Source organism: Cervus canadensis, chromosome 19, assembly GCF_019320065.1.
Source record: "Cervus canadensis isolate Bull #8, Minnesota chromosome 19, ASM1932006v1, whole genome shotgun sequence".
Classification (NCBI taxonomy): Eukaryota; Metazoa; Chordata; class Mammalia; order Artiodactyla; family Cervidae; genus Cervus; species Cervus canadensis.
In genome coordinates this window covers 39,056,240-39,076,878 of record NC_057404.1, presented here as the reverse complement: position 1 = coordinate 39,076,878, position 20,639 = coordinate 39,056,240, and the positions used below count along the sequence as shown (strand labels likewise).

The following is a 20,639-nucleotide window of genomic DNA, read 5'->3' as shown; positions in this document are numbered from 1 at the left end:
AAGCCGTTGCCTTTTCAACACATTTCCAAGCCCTGTGAGTCCTTCCAGAGCAGGTATGGTGTCAAATTTATCTTTGTATTCCCACCTCCTGATAGAGTTTCAGACATAGGGAAAGCTTAATGAGTGAATGAATGAATGAACAAATGCCACAGCAATTCAGGTGTAAGGCAGGAAGAACATGAAATGAACCAGGCTTCCAGGTTCACAGTTACCTTGGCCAGGGCAAGGACAGGACAGGATAACAAACCCAAGTTCAGCTCTCCAAATCCCCACTGTGCTGTGCTTAGCTGCTCAGTCATGTCTGACTCTTTGTGACCCCGTGGACTGTAACCCGCCAGGCTCCTCTGTCCATGGGGATTCTCTAGGCAAGAATACTGGAGTGGGGTGCCATGCCCTCCTCCAGGGGATCTTCCCAACCCAGGGACTGAACCCAGGTCTCCAGCATTACAGGCAGATTCTTTTACCAACTGAACCACCGGGGAAGCCCAAGAACACTGGAGTGGGTGGATTATCCCTTCTCCAGGGGATCTTTCCAACCCAGGAATCAAACTGAGGTCTCCTGCATTGCAGGCGGATTCTTCACCAACTGAACTACCAGGGAAGCCCCATATCTCCACTGGGAGCACTCAAATTCTATTTTGAAATCATCCTCTGAAGTTTAATCAATAAATAGCTAAACTAAGGTAAATGATACTGAGTCAACCAGGAAAGTAGAACTGACATATTAATTTTAACTACTAAGACCATGCGTGAGGCTAGTTTGAATGGTGTCATGAAGAAAATAACAAGCTACTTATAAAATGCTAACTTCCACTGATAAAAATCTGGTCTCCTGAGAGACGTGTCTCCTTAACCAACCATTCTGCCCAAGGAAGGGCCAATATATGGACTTCTTGGCATGGCTGCTAGGCTTACAATGATTTCCTCTTTTCTAAACACCATCCCATCCCCTTACACAGAGGTAGACCCCCAGAGATCCTAGCCCTCCCCCACCTGGACTCACTCATTGGACTGACCCAGGGATCTGCTTAGTCACTTCTCTGGAGAGACGGTTCACTAACTTCAGTTTCTGAGTTCACAAAGGAGACTGTTGTTTCCTGCCTTTGACATGAAAGCTGGTTTCAGAAACAGCTCCATGAAGGCACAGTTTTGAGTTGATCAGAGCATGAGAAAGGCAGGTATTTCAATGTGCTGCAAGCTTCAGAGTAGCCTCATGATCACCTGGCTGAGTCCTTGTTGTCTCTTTCTGTTTCTCTTGCCCCTAAATTCTGAATGGGAATATCTTTCCAAACAATTCCCACTTTTCTCCCCATATCTTTTTTTTGAAAAGTTCAGCTAGCTAGGGTTAGTTTCTGTCATTGGCAATTGAAAGAAACTCATCTAATGTAGACACCACAGATTTATTATTAAGTTATAAGGTTCAAGGTTCATGACAGCATGCTGACTCCATATGAAAGAACTCTGGGTTAGCGATATTCACACCAAACAAAACTCCAGGACTTGGTTAGAAGATTCTGACGAAAGGCAACAAACAGGAGGCAGGGGCTGGTAGAGAGAGAAGAAAGATCTGCAACTACACGTTGGAACCCTGGCTATGTTTCACTTCAGTTTCTGAACTACATGAAGGAGATTGTTGTTTCCTGCCTTTGACATGAAACCTGGTATCAGAAACTCTTGGTGGGGGAATATTTTTGAACTGTAACTTACAGACACCTACTCAGTGTATAGTACTATGAGATTGCATTGAAAGACTCCTTATCTTATATTCCAGCAGGAATTCAGAAAATAAGTAAGGACAGTCTCAAGCCTCAGGCACTGGTTTGATATCTAAACTAGAGTTCAGGGCACACATAGCTCCTAAAAAGGAAACTTTGTTTAGAATATTTCTTTTTTGCACTGAAGTGAGTGCTGCCACCAGGTTCCCCACCTAGGCTGTAAGATGGCTGGAGGGCAAGGATGATACCCGTTTCATCACTATATTATCAGTGGCCAGCAGATTATTAATTATGAATTAAATGAAAATAAGATCATATCCATCTATGTTTTATTATTGCCCTCAGGTTCAGAAAACAAGCTTTCCTACTGCATATGCATGGTAGATTCCTCCATTTCCTCCTGCTAATACAGGGTTACTTTCTAGGGGAGTTACAAGAATATTGAAGATCTTTCTGTTTTCTTCTTTGCTCTGCAAATGGACTTGAACTCATCATAAAATGGTGCTAGTAAAATCACGTTTGTTTACACATGAAGGAGTTTTAATATTTGATTTCTAGTCTCATAGGGAGAAATACACTGAGTTAAGAAAAGCAGACCTGACAGTCAGGGCAAGAGAAGATTCTGTTATAATATCCAAGTCAAATCAAATCACTTTTTTGGGAGTACTTGATTCTACCTTTCATATGAGTGCAATATGGAACTGACTTAAAATTTGAAGAAGACATCACAAAGATTTAATGAAAACATTAGTCCAATTGTCTCTAAACCAGCTCTTCATGATATGTCAAAAATATATAGCTTTCGCATATAATTATTGGAATGAATTACCATAAAAGGGCTTCTTAAAGTAACATCAATAATGATTAGTTCTGCCACACTAAGAATTATTATAAATATCACTATCTTACATGCCTAATCTCATTCAGTCTTCACAGCAAGTCATTAAGGTATCAACTAGTACCATCAGCTCAATTTTATAAGATGATACTGAAGCTCAGAGAGGTTACATAATTTGCCTGAAGACACGCAACTGGTACATAGCAAAGGCTGGAGTTAGACCTGAGGTTCATATGTTTACACATCATACCGTCCATTTTTCTTAGCCTTGGTGATAATCACCACCATGGAAACTCTCTGCGGTGTGTGAAATGTGCTTTGGCTATTGTGGGCAAGAGAATCACGTGTATCAATCAAAATTTGATGAAATGGATTCTTCAAGAAGCAGCTTAAGGAAAGAAAATGAGAGTTTTTACTTCAACATTTCTCACCAGACCTCAGTTTCTTCATTTGTAAAGGAGTAATTAAATGGTCTCTGAGCTCCCTTCCAATTCCAACACTGAGTAAATGTAGTTCACTGCACAAGCCCAACTGAAGGTGAAGAAATATTAGTATGTGTAGTAACCAAATGTTTATCCTGTCTCAGTAAATGTGCAATATTCATCTGATACACTTCAGTTCTGATGTCATTTTATTTTTGCCTCTCATGTTTCTTTTCCTCCCCCTTCTCTTCAAACTTTAAATTTTATTTTACTTTATTGTAGTTACATAGGCTGTTTTATATCCTTTCTGGAGAGGTATGCATGAGATGGGGCTAAGTATTTGGGGGATCTGTTCTAGTCAACTTTTTTTAAAAATTATTTTATTATTTTATTTTTGGCTGCACTGGGTCTTTATTGCTGATTCTCTAGTTGCTAGGGTGAGCTTCTCCTTGCAGTGGCATCTCTTGTTGTGGAGCATGCACTCTAGGGTGTGTGGGCTCGGTAATTGTGGCATGCGGACTTAGTTTCCCCAAGGCATGTGAGATCTTAGTTCCCCGGCCAGGGATTGAATCCATGTCCCATGCTTTGCAAAGTGTATTCTTAACCAGTGGGCCACCAGGGAAGCCCTAGTCAACGTTTTTTGTGTTTTATGATTTTCTAGAATAATTTCTCCAGTAAAAATTCATGTTAGTAAATTAAGAATAACAGTAAACACAAAGTTCAAATTGAGTCACATTCTTTAGAACAAGGGTTTTATATCATATCAATAATATTATTATAGACTTTAAGGAGACTGAGGACTAAACCATGTACTATAGGCCTGCCATATCCTACAAGTATTTTTTGCATCACGTGGCATGGACTGTCTCCATCCTAATCCATTCAAAGCCATGCTGTGCTGTGGCAATATTGCCCGTAGTGTCACTGGGACACCAGTTTTAGGAGAACACAAAGTGAATGGAAAACACACAGACTTTAAAACCAGGTTAGCCTGGATTCCAGTCTCAGCACTAATGTATTCTATGTTTGCAACTTGGGCAAATAAATGAAAATCTCTGAGTTTTTATTTCCTAATCTGAAAATAGGACCACTTTACCCATGATTGTGGGTGGTCCAGAAGATTAAATAACTTGGTATGTGTGAAAATATCTAATAGCGTGCCTGGAACTTAGTAAAACTCCGCAAAGATTTGTTTCATTCTCTTCCTTGCCTGCTTTTTACTTTTCTAAACATGCCTCATCTACGAATGAAGATTTTTATTTCTGGAAAACATAAACTGAAGAAGTGACTGCTGGGCTTCCCTGGTGGCTCTGTGGTAAAGAATTCACATGTCAATGCAAGAGATACCAGTTTGATCCATGATCCAAGAAGATCCTACATCCCTGGAGCAGCTAAGTCTGTGCACACAACTATTGAGCTTGTGCCCAAGAGCTCAGGAGTAAGCAACTTCTGAGTCCACGTGCTGCAGCTGCGAAAGCCCATATGCCCTGGAGCCTGTACTTTGCAACAGGAGAAACCACTGCAATGAGAAGCCTGTGCCCTGCAGCTAGAGAGGAGCCCAAGCAGCACTGGGGACCCAGCACAGCCAAAGATAAATAGATAAATAAAAGTATTTTTTTAAAAAAGAAGTGACTCCTGGATGTGATTTGACAACATTCCAAGTTATCGCCAATTATTTTCAGAAGTGTCACGTAATTCTCAAATTAAAATTAATTTTAACTTCATCATTTTAAAATGTCACCTAGATGAAATGGCTAGAGTCACAAAATAAAATAATAATAACTGTAGCAGTTATCAAAAGGTTGGGAATCCCCACATCAGAACAAAAAGAGAAGTGGAAATTTGACATTTAACAAAGAACCAGATAGGATCTTCAAAACTGAGAACCAATCACTATAAAGGGTAAGCATAAACACAGTACTTATTATTTTTTTTATGCTAGTTAGGTGATTAAGGTCACAACACAGTAATTTTTATAATAAATTGTACATGACAATTTCATGTACAAAAGTATTGCAATACAGATAAAAGGTCATGGAAAAGGCAATTTTTATTTTAATACTATCTGGACACGTAAGCATAAAGATAAATGCTGGGTACATTTTCCAAAACAAATCTTAGTCAAATACAAACTGCTGCTGCTGCTGATAAGTCGCTTCGGTCATGTCCGACTCTGTGCAACCCCATAGACTGCAGCCTACCAGGTTCCTCTGTCCATGGGATTTTCCAGGCAAGGATACTGGAGTGGGGTGCCATCACCTTCTCCGGAGTCAAATACAAGAGGATTCATTAAAAATTAATAATGAACCAAACATGTCCATACTAAAAAAAACTCTCATATTTTCAAATCTATCTGAGTTGAATTTAGAAGCCATATACAAATATGAGAAGATTTTAACATCTTACTATTATAGGGCTTCCCCGGTGGCTCAGATAGTAAGGAGTCTACCTGTAGCGCGGGAGACCCAGGTTCAATCCCTGGATTGGGAAGATCCCCTGGAGAAGGAAATGGCAATCCGCTCCAGAATTCTTGCCTGGAAAATCCCATGGACGGAGGAGCCTGGTGGGCTACAGTCCATAGCGTTGCAAAGAATCGGACATGACTGAGCCACTTCACTTTACTATTACAAATGAAAGGTAGAGTCTGAATTTAATAACTACTGAGCATACATACAACACAAATCATGTTCAAATTATGCTTTGTACATATTTTGGAAGTAAAAATTGCCAGCAACTTGCTAGATGTTACGTTGCCCCAAAAGCTGCAGTGTGGACATTGGTATTGGTATACTCTCTACGGAATGCTGTGGGTCATGAGTAGCATTTATTCTTTTAGGCGATGGGACATAACAGGGAAAGAAAATGACAAGAATCCTTCTTCTCATAGAGTTTATATATGAGTGTGAAGATGTTTAAAAACTAAGTGGGCTAAAAATAGTTAGGGGCTTCCCTTGCAGTCCAGTGATTAACACTTCACCTTTCAATGCAGGGGGTGAGGGGTCAATCCTTGGTTGGGAAGCTAAGATCCCACATGCCTCGTGGCCAAAACATAAAACAGAAACAATACTGTAGCAAATGCAATGAAGACTTAAAAAACAGTCCACATCAAACAATTAAAATATCTTATAAAAATATGTTTAAAAAGGTAAAAGGGCTATTGAATACAGTAAAAGCAAATGGGTACACTGTATATCTCTATGATATACTTGGGAGATGATTGGGTTTTGGGAAGAAGTATCTTAAGAGTGAAATAAGAAGAAATTACAGTGAACAGAAACTTTAATGGCGATTAGAGAGATTACAACAAGGGAAAAGGAGAATTAAGGAAAAAATAATAGAAAAAAAAAGAATAATAGAATCCTGAAGGTTATTAGGAGGGTTAGATCTTGTTAACAAGAATTATCATTCTTTATTAAGGAAACAGAAATCCTGGGAGTTTAAATAAAATAAATAAGAATAAAATAGGGGAAATAATCTTAAAAGACTATATATCCCTATAGGTTAACACTTTTACCTATCTTGAGTGCCAATATTTTCTGATGACCCAGAACCAAGCATTCTGGTTTCACTCTACCGAAGACATTATATAGACAGAAAGCTGTAAAGCAAAAGCTTACAGCTGTTGGTTATTTGATTATCTTTCCCATTGCCCTCAAAGATAAAGTCTCTCTTAAATAAATTCACTCCCAGGCTCTACCGAGTGAGGCTGGCCTGAGTGGGCTCTGGACTGAGAGGCCTGAAATACCCAGCTCTAGTCCTTCCCATTCCAGAGATCTGGATGTCAGGACCCTGACAGGGTCTCATTCATGAGGCAGGAAAATGCTTCCCCAGGTGATCCTTAACCAAGTAAAAATTTTAATTAAAATTTGCACTTCATCTGATAGTGAGCAAGGAATCATTAGCTAGAGGTCTCCTGATCACTGGAAGCCAATTCTTTTTTATTAATTTAAAAATTTTTTATTGAAGTATAGTTGATTTACAATTTATATTAATTTTTGCTGCACAGCAAAGTGATTCAGCCATATATATTCAGGCATATATATATATCCTTTTTTATATTCTTTTCCATTATGGTTCTATATTCTTTTTATATCCTTTTCCATTATGGTTCATCACAGGACATGGAATATTAGTTCCCTGTGCTTTAGAGTAGAACCTTGTTGCCCATCCATTCCATATATGATAGCTTTCATCTGCTAACCCCAAATTCCCAATTCACCCTTCTTCCACTGCCCCCTGCCCTTGGCAACCACAAGTCTGTTCCCTATGTGAGTCAGTTTCTGTTTCATAGATAGATTCATCTGTGCCATATTTTAGACTCCATGCGTAAGTGATATCACATGGTATTTGTCTTTCTTTTTTTGACTTATTTAACTTAGTATAATGATCTCTAGTTGCCTCTTTGTCACTGCAAATGGCTTTGTTTCGTTTTTTGTGGCTTAGTAGTGTTCCATTGTGTGTGTGTGTGTGTGTGTGTGATATACATGTATATCACATCTGTATCCATTCATCTGCCAATGAGCATTTAGGCTGTTTCCAAGTTTTGGCTATTGTGAATAGTGCTGCTATGAATATAGGGTATATGTATCCTGTTGAATTACAATTTTGCAGGAGCCAGCTCTTAAATGAACAACAAGAGTTTGGTTTTTAGGAGATGGAATCCCAGTTTCTGTTCACTGCTGTTCATAGGTCACAGTGCTGCCTCTGTGACTTCCAAGGATCAGCTGGGTTTAAGAGCCGTCACAGCTTCAGCACGTCGGGCATGTTATCTTGTCTCCTGAGGCCTATTACCCCCCGAGGACAAAACAGGAACACTCATAAGTTATGGGTTTTGCCTCTTGTTCCCGGCTTTGGTGGCTTTGCCATCAGCTGGCAGGGACAGATAAGAGGAATTTTTATAGTTACTGGAATATAACTCAAGGGTTGGAAGCCAGACTGTCAAGTGTATATCTATCACCACCTGGAGTCTATAGCAGAGGTTTAAATAGCAGCAAATTCCCAACTTGGTAATGAATGAAAGAGAGGAGAGGCAATGGAGAGTATGAAAATTGCAGTTTCCCAAGTTTTATTGCAATAAATAAAATAAATATTATATTAATGACAAGAGATACAGCAAGCTTTAGATTTGGAGAAATCTACTATAGGAGTCTGGGTTACAAATCTTTGTAATCCCTATTGTATTAGCCACAGACATTTATTCAGATGACTGTATTTGCTGGAAAAGCTTAACATTGTCCCAAGTTTGTCCCAACATTGTCCCAATCACCTAGTGATTGGATCAGTGCCAGAAAGGTTCAGCCAGAAAGTACTGCAAAATATCCATTTCATTTTTTTTTTCTTAAAATATCCATTTCAAATAAGACACACATATATGCACACAATGAAATACTACTTAGCCATAAAAAATGAAATCTTGCCATTTGCAGCAATATGGATGGAGGGCATAATGCTAAGTGAAGTAAGTCAGACAGAGAAAGATAAATACTGTATATCACTTATATGTGGAATCTATAAAATAGAACAAACTGGTGAATCTGCCTGCAATGCAGGAGACCCAGGTTTGATTCCTGGGTTGGGAAGATCCCCTGGAGAAGGAAATGGCAATCCACTCCAGTATTCTTGCCTGGAAAATACTATGGACAGAGGAGCCAGGTGGGCTACAGTCCATGGGGTCGCAAGAGTTGGACACAACTCAGCGACTAAACCAACACCACAGTGAATAAAATAAAAAAGAAGCAGGCTCACAGTTATTGAGAACAAACTAGTGGTTATCAGTGGAGAGAGGGAAAGGGGAGGGGCAGCAGAGGGGTAGGTGATTAAGAGGTATAAACTATATGTATAAAAATAAGCTTCATGGATAATTATATAGAACAGGGAATATAACCAATATTTTATAATACTATAAATGGAGTAAAACTTTAAAATTATGAATCACTATATGCACACATATAGTATTATCTATCAACTACACTTCAGTTTAAAAAAACCTTTAAAAAAATGATTTTTGAAATCTGCCGGTATGCAGAATATGTACCTTTTCCTAACTTGGAGAAAATCCAGACAGGAGCATGGAGAATGACCAAAGAGATTGAAAATAGAATCTAGAGGGACAGTTTAAAAGAAGGAAGTCAGCTTTGCTTGGAGAGAGAAAAGAAGGCTGAAAGTAACAATGATACTGGCTTTGAAGGACACAAAGAGCTGCAGCTCACAGTCATCATTCATTCAGTCACTCATTCACTCACAGTCCCAGCACCTGGGAGACAAAGAGAAGGACAAAAATCAAAGCAGGTGAAACAGAATCCTTAGCTTCAACATCTACTGTCCATTGCCAGTGCCCAAGAATTGACAAAAATAAGTGTAGGCTGGAACACAAGTAGGAAATAAGCCTGAAGGGAAGAGATTTAAGAAATTTAAAAACTTTCCAGGAGGTGGCAAGAGTGAACACCAACATCTTAGAAATCAGTGAACTAAAATGGACAGGAATGGGCAAATTTAATTCAGATGATCATTATATCTACTACTGTGGGCAAGAATCCCTTAGAAGAAATGGAGTAGGCCTCAAAGTCAACAGAAGAGCCCAAAATGCAGTACTTGGGTACAATCTCAAAACTGACAGAATGATCTCAGTTTGTTTCCATGCAAACCATTCAACATCATTGTAATCCAAGTTTATGTTCCAACCACTAATGCCAAAGAAATTGAAGTTAAATGGTTTTATGAAGACCTCCAAGGCCTTATAGAACTAATATAAGAAGACAAAAAAAAAAAAAAAAGATGTCCTTTTCAACATAGGGGATTGGAATGCAAAAGTAGGAAGTCAAGAGATACCTGGAGTTACAGGCAAGGTTGGCCTTGGAGTACAAAATGAAGCAGGACAAAGGCTAACAGTTTTGCCAAAAGAATGCAGTGGTCATAGCAAACACCCTCTTTTAATAACACAAGAGACAACTCCACGCAGGTATAGTACCAAATGGCCAATACCAAAATCAGATTGATTATATAATTTGCAGCCGAAGATGAAGAAGCTCTATATAGTCAGCAAAAATAAGACTGGAAGGTGACTGTGTCTCAGATCATGAACTCCTTATTGTCAAATTTAGACTTAAATTGAAGGAAGTAGGGAAAACCACTAGATCATTCAGGTATGACCTAAATCAAATCTCTTATGATTATACAGTGGAAGTGACAAATAGATTCAAGGGATTAGATCTGATAGACAGAGTGCCTGAAGAACTTTGAATGGAGGTTTGTAACATTGTAAAGGTGGTGGTGACCAAAACCATCCCCCCAAAGAGAAATGCAAGAAGTCAAAGTGGTCGTCTAAGGAAGATTTACAAATAGCTGAGAAAAGAAGAGAAGCAAAAAGCAAGGAAGAAAGGGAAAGATAAACCCATCTGAATGCAGAGTTTCAAAGAATAGCAAGGAGAGATAAGAAGGCCTTCTTAAGTGAACAATGCAAATAAATAGAGGAAAACAATTGAATGAGGAAATGGGAAAGACTAGAAATCTCTTCAAGAAAATTAAAGATATTAAGGGAACATTTCATGCAAGGATGGACATGATAAAGAAAAGAAATGGTAAGGACCTAAGAAGCAGAAGAGATTAAGAAGAGATGGTAAGAATACACAGAAGAACTGTACAAAAAATGTCCTAATGACCCTGATAACCACCATAGAGTGGTCACTCACCTAGAGCTGGACATCCTGGAGTGTGAAGTCAAGTCAAATGGGATTTAAGAAGCATTACTACTAACAAAGCTACTAGAGGTGATGGAATTCCAGCTGAGTTATTTCAAATCCTAAAAGATGATGCTGTGGAAGTGCTGCCCTCAACATGCCAGCAAATCTGGAAAACTTAGCAGTGGCCACAGGGCTGGAAAAGGTCAGTTTTCAATTCCAATCCCAAAGAAAGGCAATGCCAAAGAATGTTCAAACTACCACACAATTGCGCTCATTTCACAAGCTAGCGTAATGCTCAAAATCCTTCAGCTAGGCTTCAGCAGTACATGAACCAAGAACTTCCAGATGTACAAGCTGGAATTTAGAAAAGGCAAATGAACCAGAGATCAAATTGCCAACATCCATTGGATCATAGAAAAAGCAAGGGAATTCCAAAATAACTTCTGCTTCATTGACTATACTAAAGCCTTTGACTGTGTGGATCACAACAAACTGTGGACAATTCTTAAAGAAATGGGAATACCAGACACTATACCTGAGAAACCTATATGGAGGACAAGAAGCAACAGTAAGAACCAGACATGGAAAAATGGACTGGTTCCAAATTGGGAAAGGATTACATCAAGGCTGTATATTGTTACCCTGCATATTTAACTAATAAGCAGAGTACCTCATGAGAAATGCTGGGCTGGATGAATCACAAGTTGGAATCATGATTGCCAGGAGGAATATCAACAACCTAAGCTATGGAGATGATACTACTCTAATGGCAGAAATTAAAGAGGAACTAAAGAGCCTCTTGAAGAGGGTGAAAGAGGAGAGTGAAAAGGCTGGCTTGAAACTCAACATTCAAAAAGCTAAGATCATGGCATCCAGTCCCATTACTTCATGGCAAATAGAAGGAGAAATAAGTGGAAACAGTGAAAGATTTTATTTTCTTGGGCTCCAAAATCACTGCAGATGGTGACTACAGCCATGAAATTAAAAGACTCTTGCTTCTTGGAAGGAAAGTTATGACAAACCTAGACAGCACATTAAAAGGTAGACACATCACTTTGCTGACAAAGATCCGTCTAGTCAAAGCTACGGTTTGTAGTCATGTAGGGATGTGAGAGTTGGCCCATAAAGATGGCTGAGCACCAAAGAATTGATGCTTTTGAACTGTAGTGTGCTGGAGAAGACTCTTGAGAGTCTCTTGGGCTGCAAGGAGATCAAACCAGTCAGTCTTAAAGGAAATCAACCCTAAATATTCATTGGAGGGACTGATGCTGAAGCTGAAGCTCCAATACTTTGGCCACCTGATGGGAAGAGCCGACTCATTGGGAAAGAGCCTGATGCTAGGAAAGATCGAAGGCAAAAGGAGAAAGGGATGACAGAGGATGAGATGATTAGATAGCATCACTGACTCAGTGAACATGAATTTGAGCTAATTCTGGGAGACAGTGAAAGACAGGGAAGCCTGGCATGCTGCAGTCCATGAGGTCACAAAGAGTCAGACACAACTTAGTGAACAACATTGCTTCCAGTGAACAGCAATGGAAATAAATTCATCCCCACTTGCCCTTTATTTATGAGAGCTACTGCTGGTTAAATGGTAACTTTCAGGGTTGATTAGGAGAATTTCCACCAGAAAAAAGAAAAAAAAAGATGATCACTTCAGTCTTACGGTTTGGAATATTCTATTACAGACCTTGTACGGTCAGTATAAGGTAAGGCAAATATTTTGTGGTTTCCGTCTCTGCTCAACACTGTATGATTCATATCAGGGTCTGTTCGGGCCACAGAAATAGCAGAAGAGGAAAAGGCAATCGTGGTATCTCTCCCCAGAGTGGTTAACAAAAAGCCCGCTAACCAAGTTTACCGTGAACATGAGTGTGTACAAATTCTCAGCAACTGACTGTGTTATTAACACTTGAATTCCTTTTGTGCTTGGTTCTTGGAATTGTCCAACTTTTGATTAACTGAGAATTATCATCATTTAGGACACAAAAAATTGTGATTCTATTAAGACAAATACAAAGGAAATATTTTACTTACTTTAAATGGTACAGACAAATGAGTTAGATAAATAAAAAATCAAGATAGTATGCTTTGTTTTTAATTTGAATGTTCTGGTTTCACTCTAACCACCTAAAAAGGAAATTTCAAACTTTTTCAGGCATACTTAAACCCCATTTAAAAATTTACAAGAAACCAAGACTCAGGAGAACAATTTTTAGTCAGTATTTTCGCTGTTCCATGACCTTTGGGAAATTTAAGTGTAAATTTCATCTTTAACAATGCTCAAAAACTGTTCAAAATGACCATTTTGTATCTCCCAGATATGCAAACTGCCCATACCTAAATTTCTGATTAATCAAAAAGTTGTTCTTTCCTCTGTTCTTTCTTTGTTTATTGTATACATCATTAGACCATTAAAAAAAATGTGTACTTTTAGTCAATCCATTAAATAATATATCCTGAGAAAAATACCTATTTTGTACAAAGCACCTTGTTTTCTCCTAAAGATAATACTGAAATGTGTATATATGTGTATATATATATATATATATATATATACACACACACACACATATATGTAATTTATTTATGTAGCATATGGCACAGTAATTGAAAAATACTTTTCTAAACATACCCAATTGTATATAGTATGCACATAATCCAATAGAAGTGACAACAATTTACTTGAAATCCATTTTGTCCCACCTCCGTTCTGAAATAATATCTCTCAGGTCAACTATATGTGCATAGCTTACCTGTCTCACTTCCAATTAAAGGCTGATTTGCAAAATGCTTGACAAAATCCTTCAAAGATGGGAATTCATTAAAGCCAAATTTAAATGAATATCCAGTATATTCAACATGAAAGTGTTTGACAGAGTCTTTGGCTCTAAAAGAAAAAAAGGGGGGGAAATGTAATGCTATTAAAGAAACAAGTATCTTTTTTGAAGGGAAATATAACCTTAGGCATTAGTATCATCATGAAGCCTTTCTCAAAACAGAGTTATGACACAATCACCAAAACCACTGGCATTTAAAGAATAGCATTCCTCTAATAATTAGTAATGTTGAGCATCTTTTCATGTGCTTATCTGTATGTCTTTTTTGGGGAAACATTTATTAAGGTCTTCTGCTCATTTTTCAACTGGATTGTTTGTATTTTGCTTGAGGCATAAGTGTAAGAGAGACAGGAAGAGAGGTGATAGAAATGGCAGTCACCCTCTCCCCATATTCTCCTCTGTGCCTGGACCTCCTTCCTTACTTGGGAGTCAGTACAAATTCTGCCTCTTTTCACCTAATCAGTTATGTGAGCCCAGTCCTTTGCCTCCCACCCCTGCTCCACTCCCTGCTGAATAAAATACCAACTTTCCTACATTGCTGTTTTTGGAATAAGGCAGAAAATTAAATTTTATCTATATCTATAACCATATACACACACATACACACATGGCCTCACTTCCACTATTCTTCTCTTTCAGGTAACTTTCCACCTTTAGCAAAAATCAGAAGTCAGAATCACCTAGAGGGTGCAGACTTCTGGGCCTTACCCCCTGAATTCCTGCTTTAGTAGGTCCGGGGTTGAGCCCAAGACTTGTATTCCTAACATGCTCTGAAGTGATGCTACTGGTCTGGGGACCACGTCTTGCCAACTGCCATAGGCCAACCGGCTATACTATTCTCCTAAGAGCTTCTGCCTTTGTCCCTTAGCCTGTACTGTTCCCTTCACCTGTGACTTCTTCCACTTTGTTTTTGATTGTGTCAGTTCAAATGCACCTTACTATCAAATATTGCATGATATTCCAGCTTGAGTTACTTGTTTTTTCTCTTCTCAACAATCCACACACTTACCTTGCTGTCTTTCATGTCATTTACAGCACTCTCCTTTGTAGTAAGGTATTTATATATGGCTTTATTGCCCCTGTGAGGCTAGACTTCCTGAAGACAAGGTCTTTGAATCTCCTACAACACTTATCAAAGGGGTAGGCACAGAGTGGATGCTCTGAAATATTATTAAGGAAGTGAATGAACAAATGAATGAAAACAACCATTCTCCTGAGCTGGTCTGTGGTTCTTCTTAATTTTGTAGTGGTTATTAATTTTTAAAACATTTCCAAGTGCTTGTAATGGAAATTAACAATTTATATTTTAAATTTGTATATAGATGTAATATATGTATTATCTCTTTGTAAGGCTTATGAAACATGTAAACGTGAAAAGTTAACTTTCTTTGAGTCAACAATTCCATAGCTTTGTCTGAGATTTTGGAGTGATCCATGCAATCAAGGATCAATGATCCAACCTTTAATATAATTTTAACATTTGCTGTTGATTCAAGAAAGCACAATTCCTGCTTCAACCCAGAATTGAATTCCTACATCAAGCAGAATTCCACTTTTGATTAATAATTTCCCCAAAGATGTTGTTTAGAAAATTTATAAATGAAATAAAACAATAATGGTTTGAGGTTAATGAGTGGGTGGCCGAGGGCAATTTCGTGGAGTCCTCATATCCTAGCAACTGCCTGTGAACCCAGTGAGACTTGCTGTAGGTCAGTGGAAGCCAAGGTGACAGATGCTAACAGACAACCAATGACTGCCCCTGAGTATCAGGTGGTTAGGTCACCTTCTCTGAAAGGGAAGTCAGCCAGGGGAAAGTGTCGGGGAGAAATCCTGAAAGGGCTGGCTAATCACTGTTTTGGGCCAGGCATATCTGGTGGGGACTAGATTAACTTTCTTAACAGTTGGGGGAAATGGAACTTTGAGAAATTCTGTTTATAGAAAAAAATTAAAAGTTGCATGTTGCCTGCTTGAGTTTGTGGTTATGAAAGTTGCATAGCCATAAGTCATTTTGATTTTCCAGAGGAAGCAAAGAACAGTGAAAAGGGTACTGGGCCAGGCTCCAGGGATGAGGATTCTGGTGCTGTTTCCAGCACTGTTTTATTGGGTGGAAGACACTTTACCACTTCAGGCTTTAGTTTCTTCATCAGTCAAGCAAGAGTTTTGGATTAAATAATTCATAAAATCTCCTTCAGCTTTAACATTTTTTTGGGGGGGGTGTTCCAGCTCTAATAATTTTCTCCCTGCTAATGGAAGGAGCAGCCATGTTTTTTGCAGTCTCTCCACTCAGAGCTTGGCATCCTTGGACCTGCTGATCTAACAAGAATCAAGAGAATTCCATTTTCTGGCAATCTGCATGTGATGCTGAAGTCAGTGCCCATATAAGTAAGAGTTGGGACCCCACTAGATTCACAAAGTTCTTATGAATCCTACCTCACAGAGAGAGAGTAGAGCCCAATCCTCTCATTGCTGTCCCGCAGAAGGTAGCTCCCATCACATCCGTTGGAGAGGAGCAGCGCCTCGGCTGCATGGCGGGTGAGGTTGCCATGGTACCACCTGGGGAGGAGACAACAGCACTTTCACTCAGAGTGAACTACGCAGGGACTCTTCCTGCACTGGGTTTTCCTCTCAGAGGTTACCTCAGCAATATTCTCCACCCTGGTAGCCCTGAGACCAAACTCTGAGCCAAGACATCAAGAAAACGAAATCGCTGGATGAGGCTGAAGGGTAAAGGAGGGATTTGCCTTATCCCAGAGTGTTATGGGTTGAATTGTATCCTGAACACTCTTAGGTTGAAGTGCTGAGCCCTGGTACCTCAGAATGCTTCCTTATTTGGAGACAGGGCCTTTAGCAAGTCATAATGGGGTTCTTAAGGTGGGTCCTAGGGGTCTCCCTTGGTGGCTCAGATGGTAAAGAATCTGCCTGCAGTTCAGAGACCTGGGTTCGATCCCTGGGTTGGGAAGATCCCCCTGGAGAAGTGAATGGCAACCCACTCCAGTATTCTTGCCTGGAGAATCCCTTGGACAGAGGAGCCTGGTGGGCTACAGTCCATGGGGTCATAAAGAGTCACACACGACTGCGTGACTAACACTTCCATTTTCAAGGTGGGTCCTAATTCAATAGGACCGGTGTCCTCTCATAAAAATGGGACTTTTGGAGATAGACTTGCACTCAGGGAGAGTGCCTTGTGAATATTCTCCCTAAAGACGGCCATCTGTAAGTCAAGAAGGGTGAGCTAGAGCAGATCCCCCTTCATAGCCCTCAGAAGGAACCAGCCCTACTTGGGGTTGACACCTTGATTTGGGGCTTCTCATCTCCAGAACATGAGACAATCAGTTTCCTCTGTTTAAGCCGCCATTTTGTGGTACTTACTCATGCAAGTCCTAGCAAGTCCACACATTACTTTGTAGACAGAAATATTTTTAAAATTTCAAGTCAAAAATAACCATAAGAATAGGCTTGGGCCAATTTTCTCCTTTCTTTTGATCTATCACACTCTCTTTTAAAAGTGTGGTACCATGTTTTGTAATGTGTAAAACCACTGAGTTGTTATACCAGAGTCCATTGTCATGAGGGACATGAAGCTGAAAACAAGGAATTCAGACATTTTATACAGAGACGCAAGCCCCGTTCAATATTGTTTAAAACTCACAAATACCTGCAGAGTTGGGGAAGTCTCAAGGATATTCAGACTAGTGTATGTGTTTAAAAAATAAATAAATAAATAAACTCCAAAAACACATTAGAAAAGGTAACATATATCTATGGTAGAAAAAAAAATCTATATAGTTCAAAAGAAGGCATAATTAAAATGAAGCTTTTTTCTCCCCCTTTAATCCACATCACCCCTGTTCCTTTCCTCAGAGGGCCCCAGTGTTACCCATTTTCTGTGCTTCCTCCTGAGAGGAATCCTTTGTGTCCAGAGGCATCCAGGCATGTCCCCAGTCCCAGTTCTATGGAGACAAGAGCATCCCAGGCACCCTGTTCTGCACCTCATTCCTTTTTCCTTTCCCGTTCTTTTTAATGAGTCAATAGAGACAGTTCAATGTGGAGATTAGGACTGTGGTCTCTGGCGTCAGTTTGCCAGAGTCCTGATCCACGTGAAACCTCTTACAGCTGTTAACACCTTGGGCAAGTTGTATAACCAATCTAAGCCTCAGTTTTCTCACCTCTAAAATAGAATTAAGAACAGCAGTACCTCATGGGCCAGCAGTAAGTTCTGCTTGCTGTAACACACACAAAATGGTCAAAGCAGTCTTGGCAAACTTGAGCTCAAAACACATTAGTTGTCGTGAAGCCGTTGAGATCCCCAAAGCCATAACTTGTGATGTTGCCTCTGAGGTGTGATTTTCTTGTTGCTCAAATATACTTGTTGATTCCTGTCAGCTTCTTTCAGATATGGGAAGCTAGGTTGTGGTGGGCAGCAGCTGCTATTAGGAGCTACAGTGCAGGGCAGCAAAGGGGAAGGAGACAGGAGCAGCTACACAAATATTGTCGATCGTGTTAGTGAACTCAGTACTATTACAGGGGTGTGAGTGGTGTACAAGGAAGTGCCCTGCTCTGAGAGTGATGGATCTGCTGGGGTGTCCTGTGCAATGATATTTTAGCCTGATAATAAAAATTAAACATAAGACCAAAGGCAGAGGGAGTTTCTACATAGGCCTCTGAGCTGTTTTCTAAATCAGCATGTCCTAATGTCTGCTTCTTTAGCACATTTCCTCTTTGGGGCAGAGATGCCTCCATTCTGAGTTAGAAATGCACTTGCTAACTAAAAACAATGGCAAGGAAAAGCATCTTTATTAGAAATCCCATTGAGTTATTTACCCCTTCATTGGACTAATTCCCAAATGTGCTCAAATCTTCTCAGCACCAAATTCTTTAAATATTGGAACCTATGACAGAGGATGAGATGGCTGGATGGCATCACCGACTTGATGGACATGAGTTTGAGTAAACTCCAGGAGTTGGTGATGGACAGGGAGGCCTGGCGTGCTGCAATTCATGGGGTCACAAAGAGTCAGACACGACTGAGCGACTGAACTGAACTGAACTGAACACTAATATGCTGTATGTCAATGATATTTGAATTAAAAAAAAAAACAAAGGGAAATTGGAGGAGCTAAAAGAGAGGCTATCAAAAACTTCAGGTTTGGTTACAGGCAGAATACTAATTTTTTTGATAAATGAAATCTTTATGAGGTCACAAGTTCTTAAATGTATGTTGCCAATAATTATATTTTGAATGGACATTTCAGTTTAAGTCAATAGATTACTTATCTGAAGCAACAAAATTCTAAAATGTAAAGAATTTGGACATTGGAATTTTTTTCAACAAGATCTAATGATGTCTGTTTAAAGTATTTATAGAATTCTGATAATTACAGTTTGACAGCAGTTTTTATTGAGGATTTTTTTTTTTTTTAATTTCTTGGTTGTGCTGCAAAGCATGTGGGATCTTAGTTCCCTGACCAGGATTCCAACCTGCATCCCCTGCATTGACAACATGGACTCAACCACTGGGCCACCAGAGAAGTCCCAGCTGAGAGCTTTTTTATGGTAATCCCTTAAACAGTAACTATATATCATAAGCACATAGGAAATCCTTGAATATAAAGCATTACACTGTGCTTAAATTTGGAGCATCTCAGAGGTTGTTAATTTCTTGGTAGGGTAGTTAATTTCCTGGTAGCAGCTTGGTAGAGTCAGCACGACCATCTCAGGTTTCATAGAGTTCTGGACCCGGGCAAATCTAAGACAGAGCCTGCCAGGCAACCACCTATACTTCACCGTATCTGCATAGCAACAAGGCTCTTCATTCCCCAAACAACTCTTCCATAAATGCCTAAACTTCCTCTCCTCATTGAGCTAAGCATCATTTCCCAGAAACTTTAGATCAGGTTATCTTTCAGGGAAGTGACTATAAAGCCAAACAGCATTACATATCCTTTGTAGGAATATGTCCATCTTTGGTAAGGATGGTTCAAGATTGTGTTCATAAAGAGCGAAAGGTTGGGGACTTTCCTGGTGTCCAGTGGTTAAGAATCCACCTGCTAACACAGGGGATGTGGGTTTGATCCTTGGTCCAGGGAGATTCCACACGCTGTAGGGCAACTAAGGCTGTGTGCTGCACCTACTAAAGCCCATGCACCCTGGAGCCTGATCCCCACAGCAAGAGAAACCACTGCAAAGAGAAGCCCGTGCATCGCAGTTAGAGAGCAGCTCCTGCTCGTCACAGCTAGAGAAAACCCATGTACAGCAATGAAGACCCAGCACGGCCAAAAACAAACCAACAAATAAATAAATAACAATTTTTTTTAAAAAAGATCAAAAGATTGAAAATATAGTCTTGGTCAGTCAGTAGTTTTCCCATAGTCAACCTTTTCTACTTTCTATCATTCGACTTTATAAATATTTATCTATTGAATACAAATCTGTGCAAGGCATTGTACTAGGCAGGTCAAAGGGAATAAAAACTCAGGCTGGGCTTCAAGAAACCATTAATCTAGTCAAGAGGGTAAGAGAAATACTTTGTGAACTACACCGAAGAGAGAGTAAAGATCAAGGCCATTTTTTGAAAGGCCCAATATCTAAGCAGGCCTTAAAGAACACACAGGTTATTTTAAAACTGTGCTTTTTTTCTGGTAACAAAGCATATGTAGTAAGAATTAAAATATGTACATATACAGAGGAGGAAATGAAAGTCATTCACGGAAGAGAAAATATGTATTTCAAATAAATAGTCTCACAATTAATCAGAGAAATGCAAACTAAAACAATAATGTAGTATTTTTTTAATCCACCAGACTGGTTAGTATGACGTATTGGAGAATTTAGGGGCAATGGATATTATCATCTACTGTTGGCAGGTGTTTAAGTTGGAGGGGAACTTACATATCTAGTATAACTGGACATGCCCACATGACCAGTGACTCCATTTCTGATGTCTGATTAGTGAAACATTCACAAGTACGCAGAAGGAAGTGTGAATGAAGATGTTTACTGTAGAGCATTTGTGAGAATAAAAATTAGGAGCCATCCTAATTTTCCACCAACAGTGAGATGATAAAGTTAAGTGCTCAGAGGATGAGATTTTGTTAAAAGTTAATCAGATAATGAATGAAACTGGGTCATTTGCAGTGATGTGGATG

At 39.4% G+C, this 20,639-nt stretch overlaps 1 protein-coding gene across 2 annotated transcripts in view; it reads right to left on the bottom strand.

Annotated features, from left to right (window-relative positions):
* The window catches only part of DAPP1 (dual adaptor of phosphotyrosine and 3-phosphoinositides 1), a 55,377-nt gene that overhangs the window by 17,156 nt on the left and 17,582 nt on the right, over positions 1-20,639 (bottom strand). For both annotated transcript variants that reach the window (XM_043438814.1, XM_043438815.1), the window contains exons 2-3: positions 15,925-16,047; positions 13,411-13,544 (exon numbers count right to left, since the gene is read on the bottom strand). In XM_043438814.1, the coding sequence (XP_043294749.1) occupies positions 13,411-13,544; positions 15,925-16,047 (257 nt within the window). The remainder of the gene's footprint in view (positions 1-13,410; positions 13,545-15,924; positions 16,048-20,639) is intronic.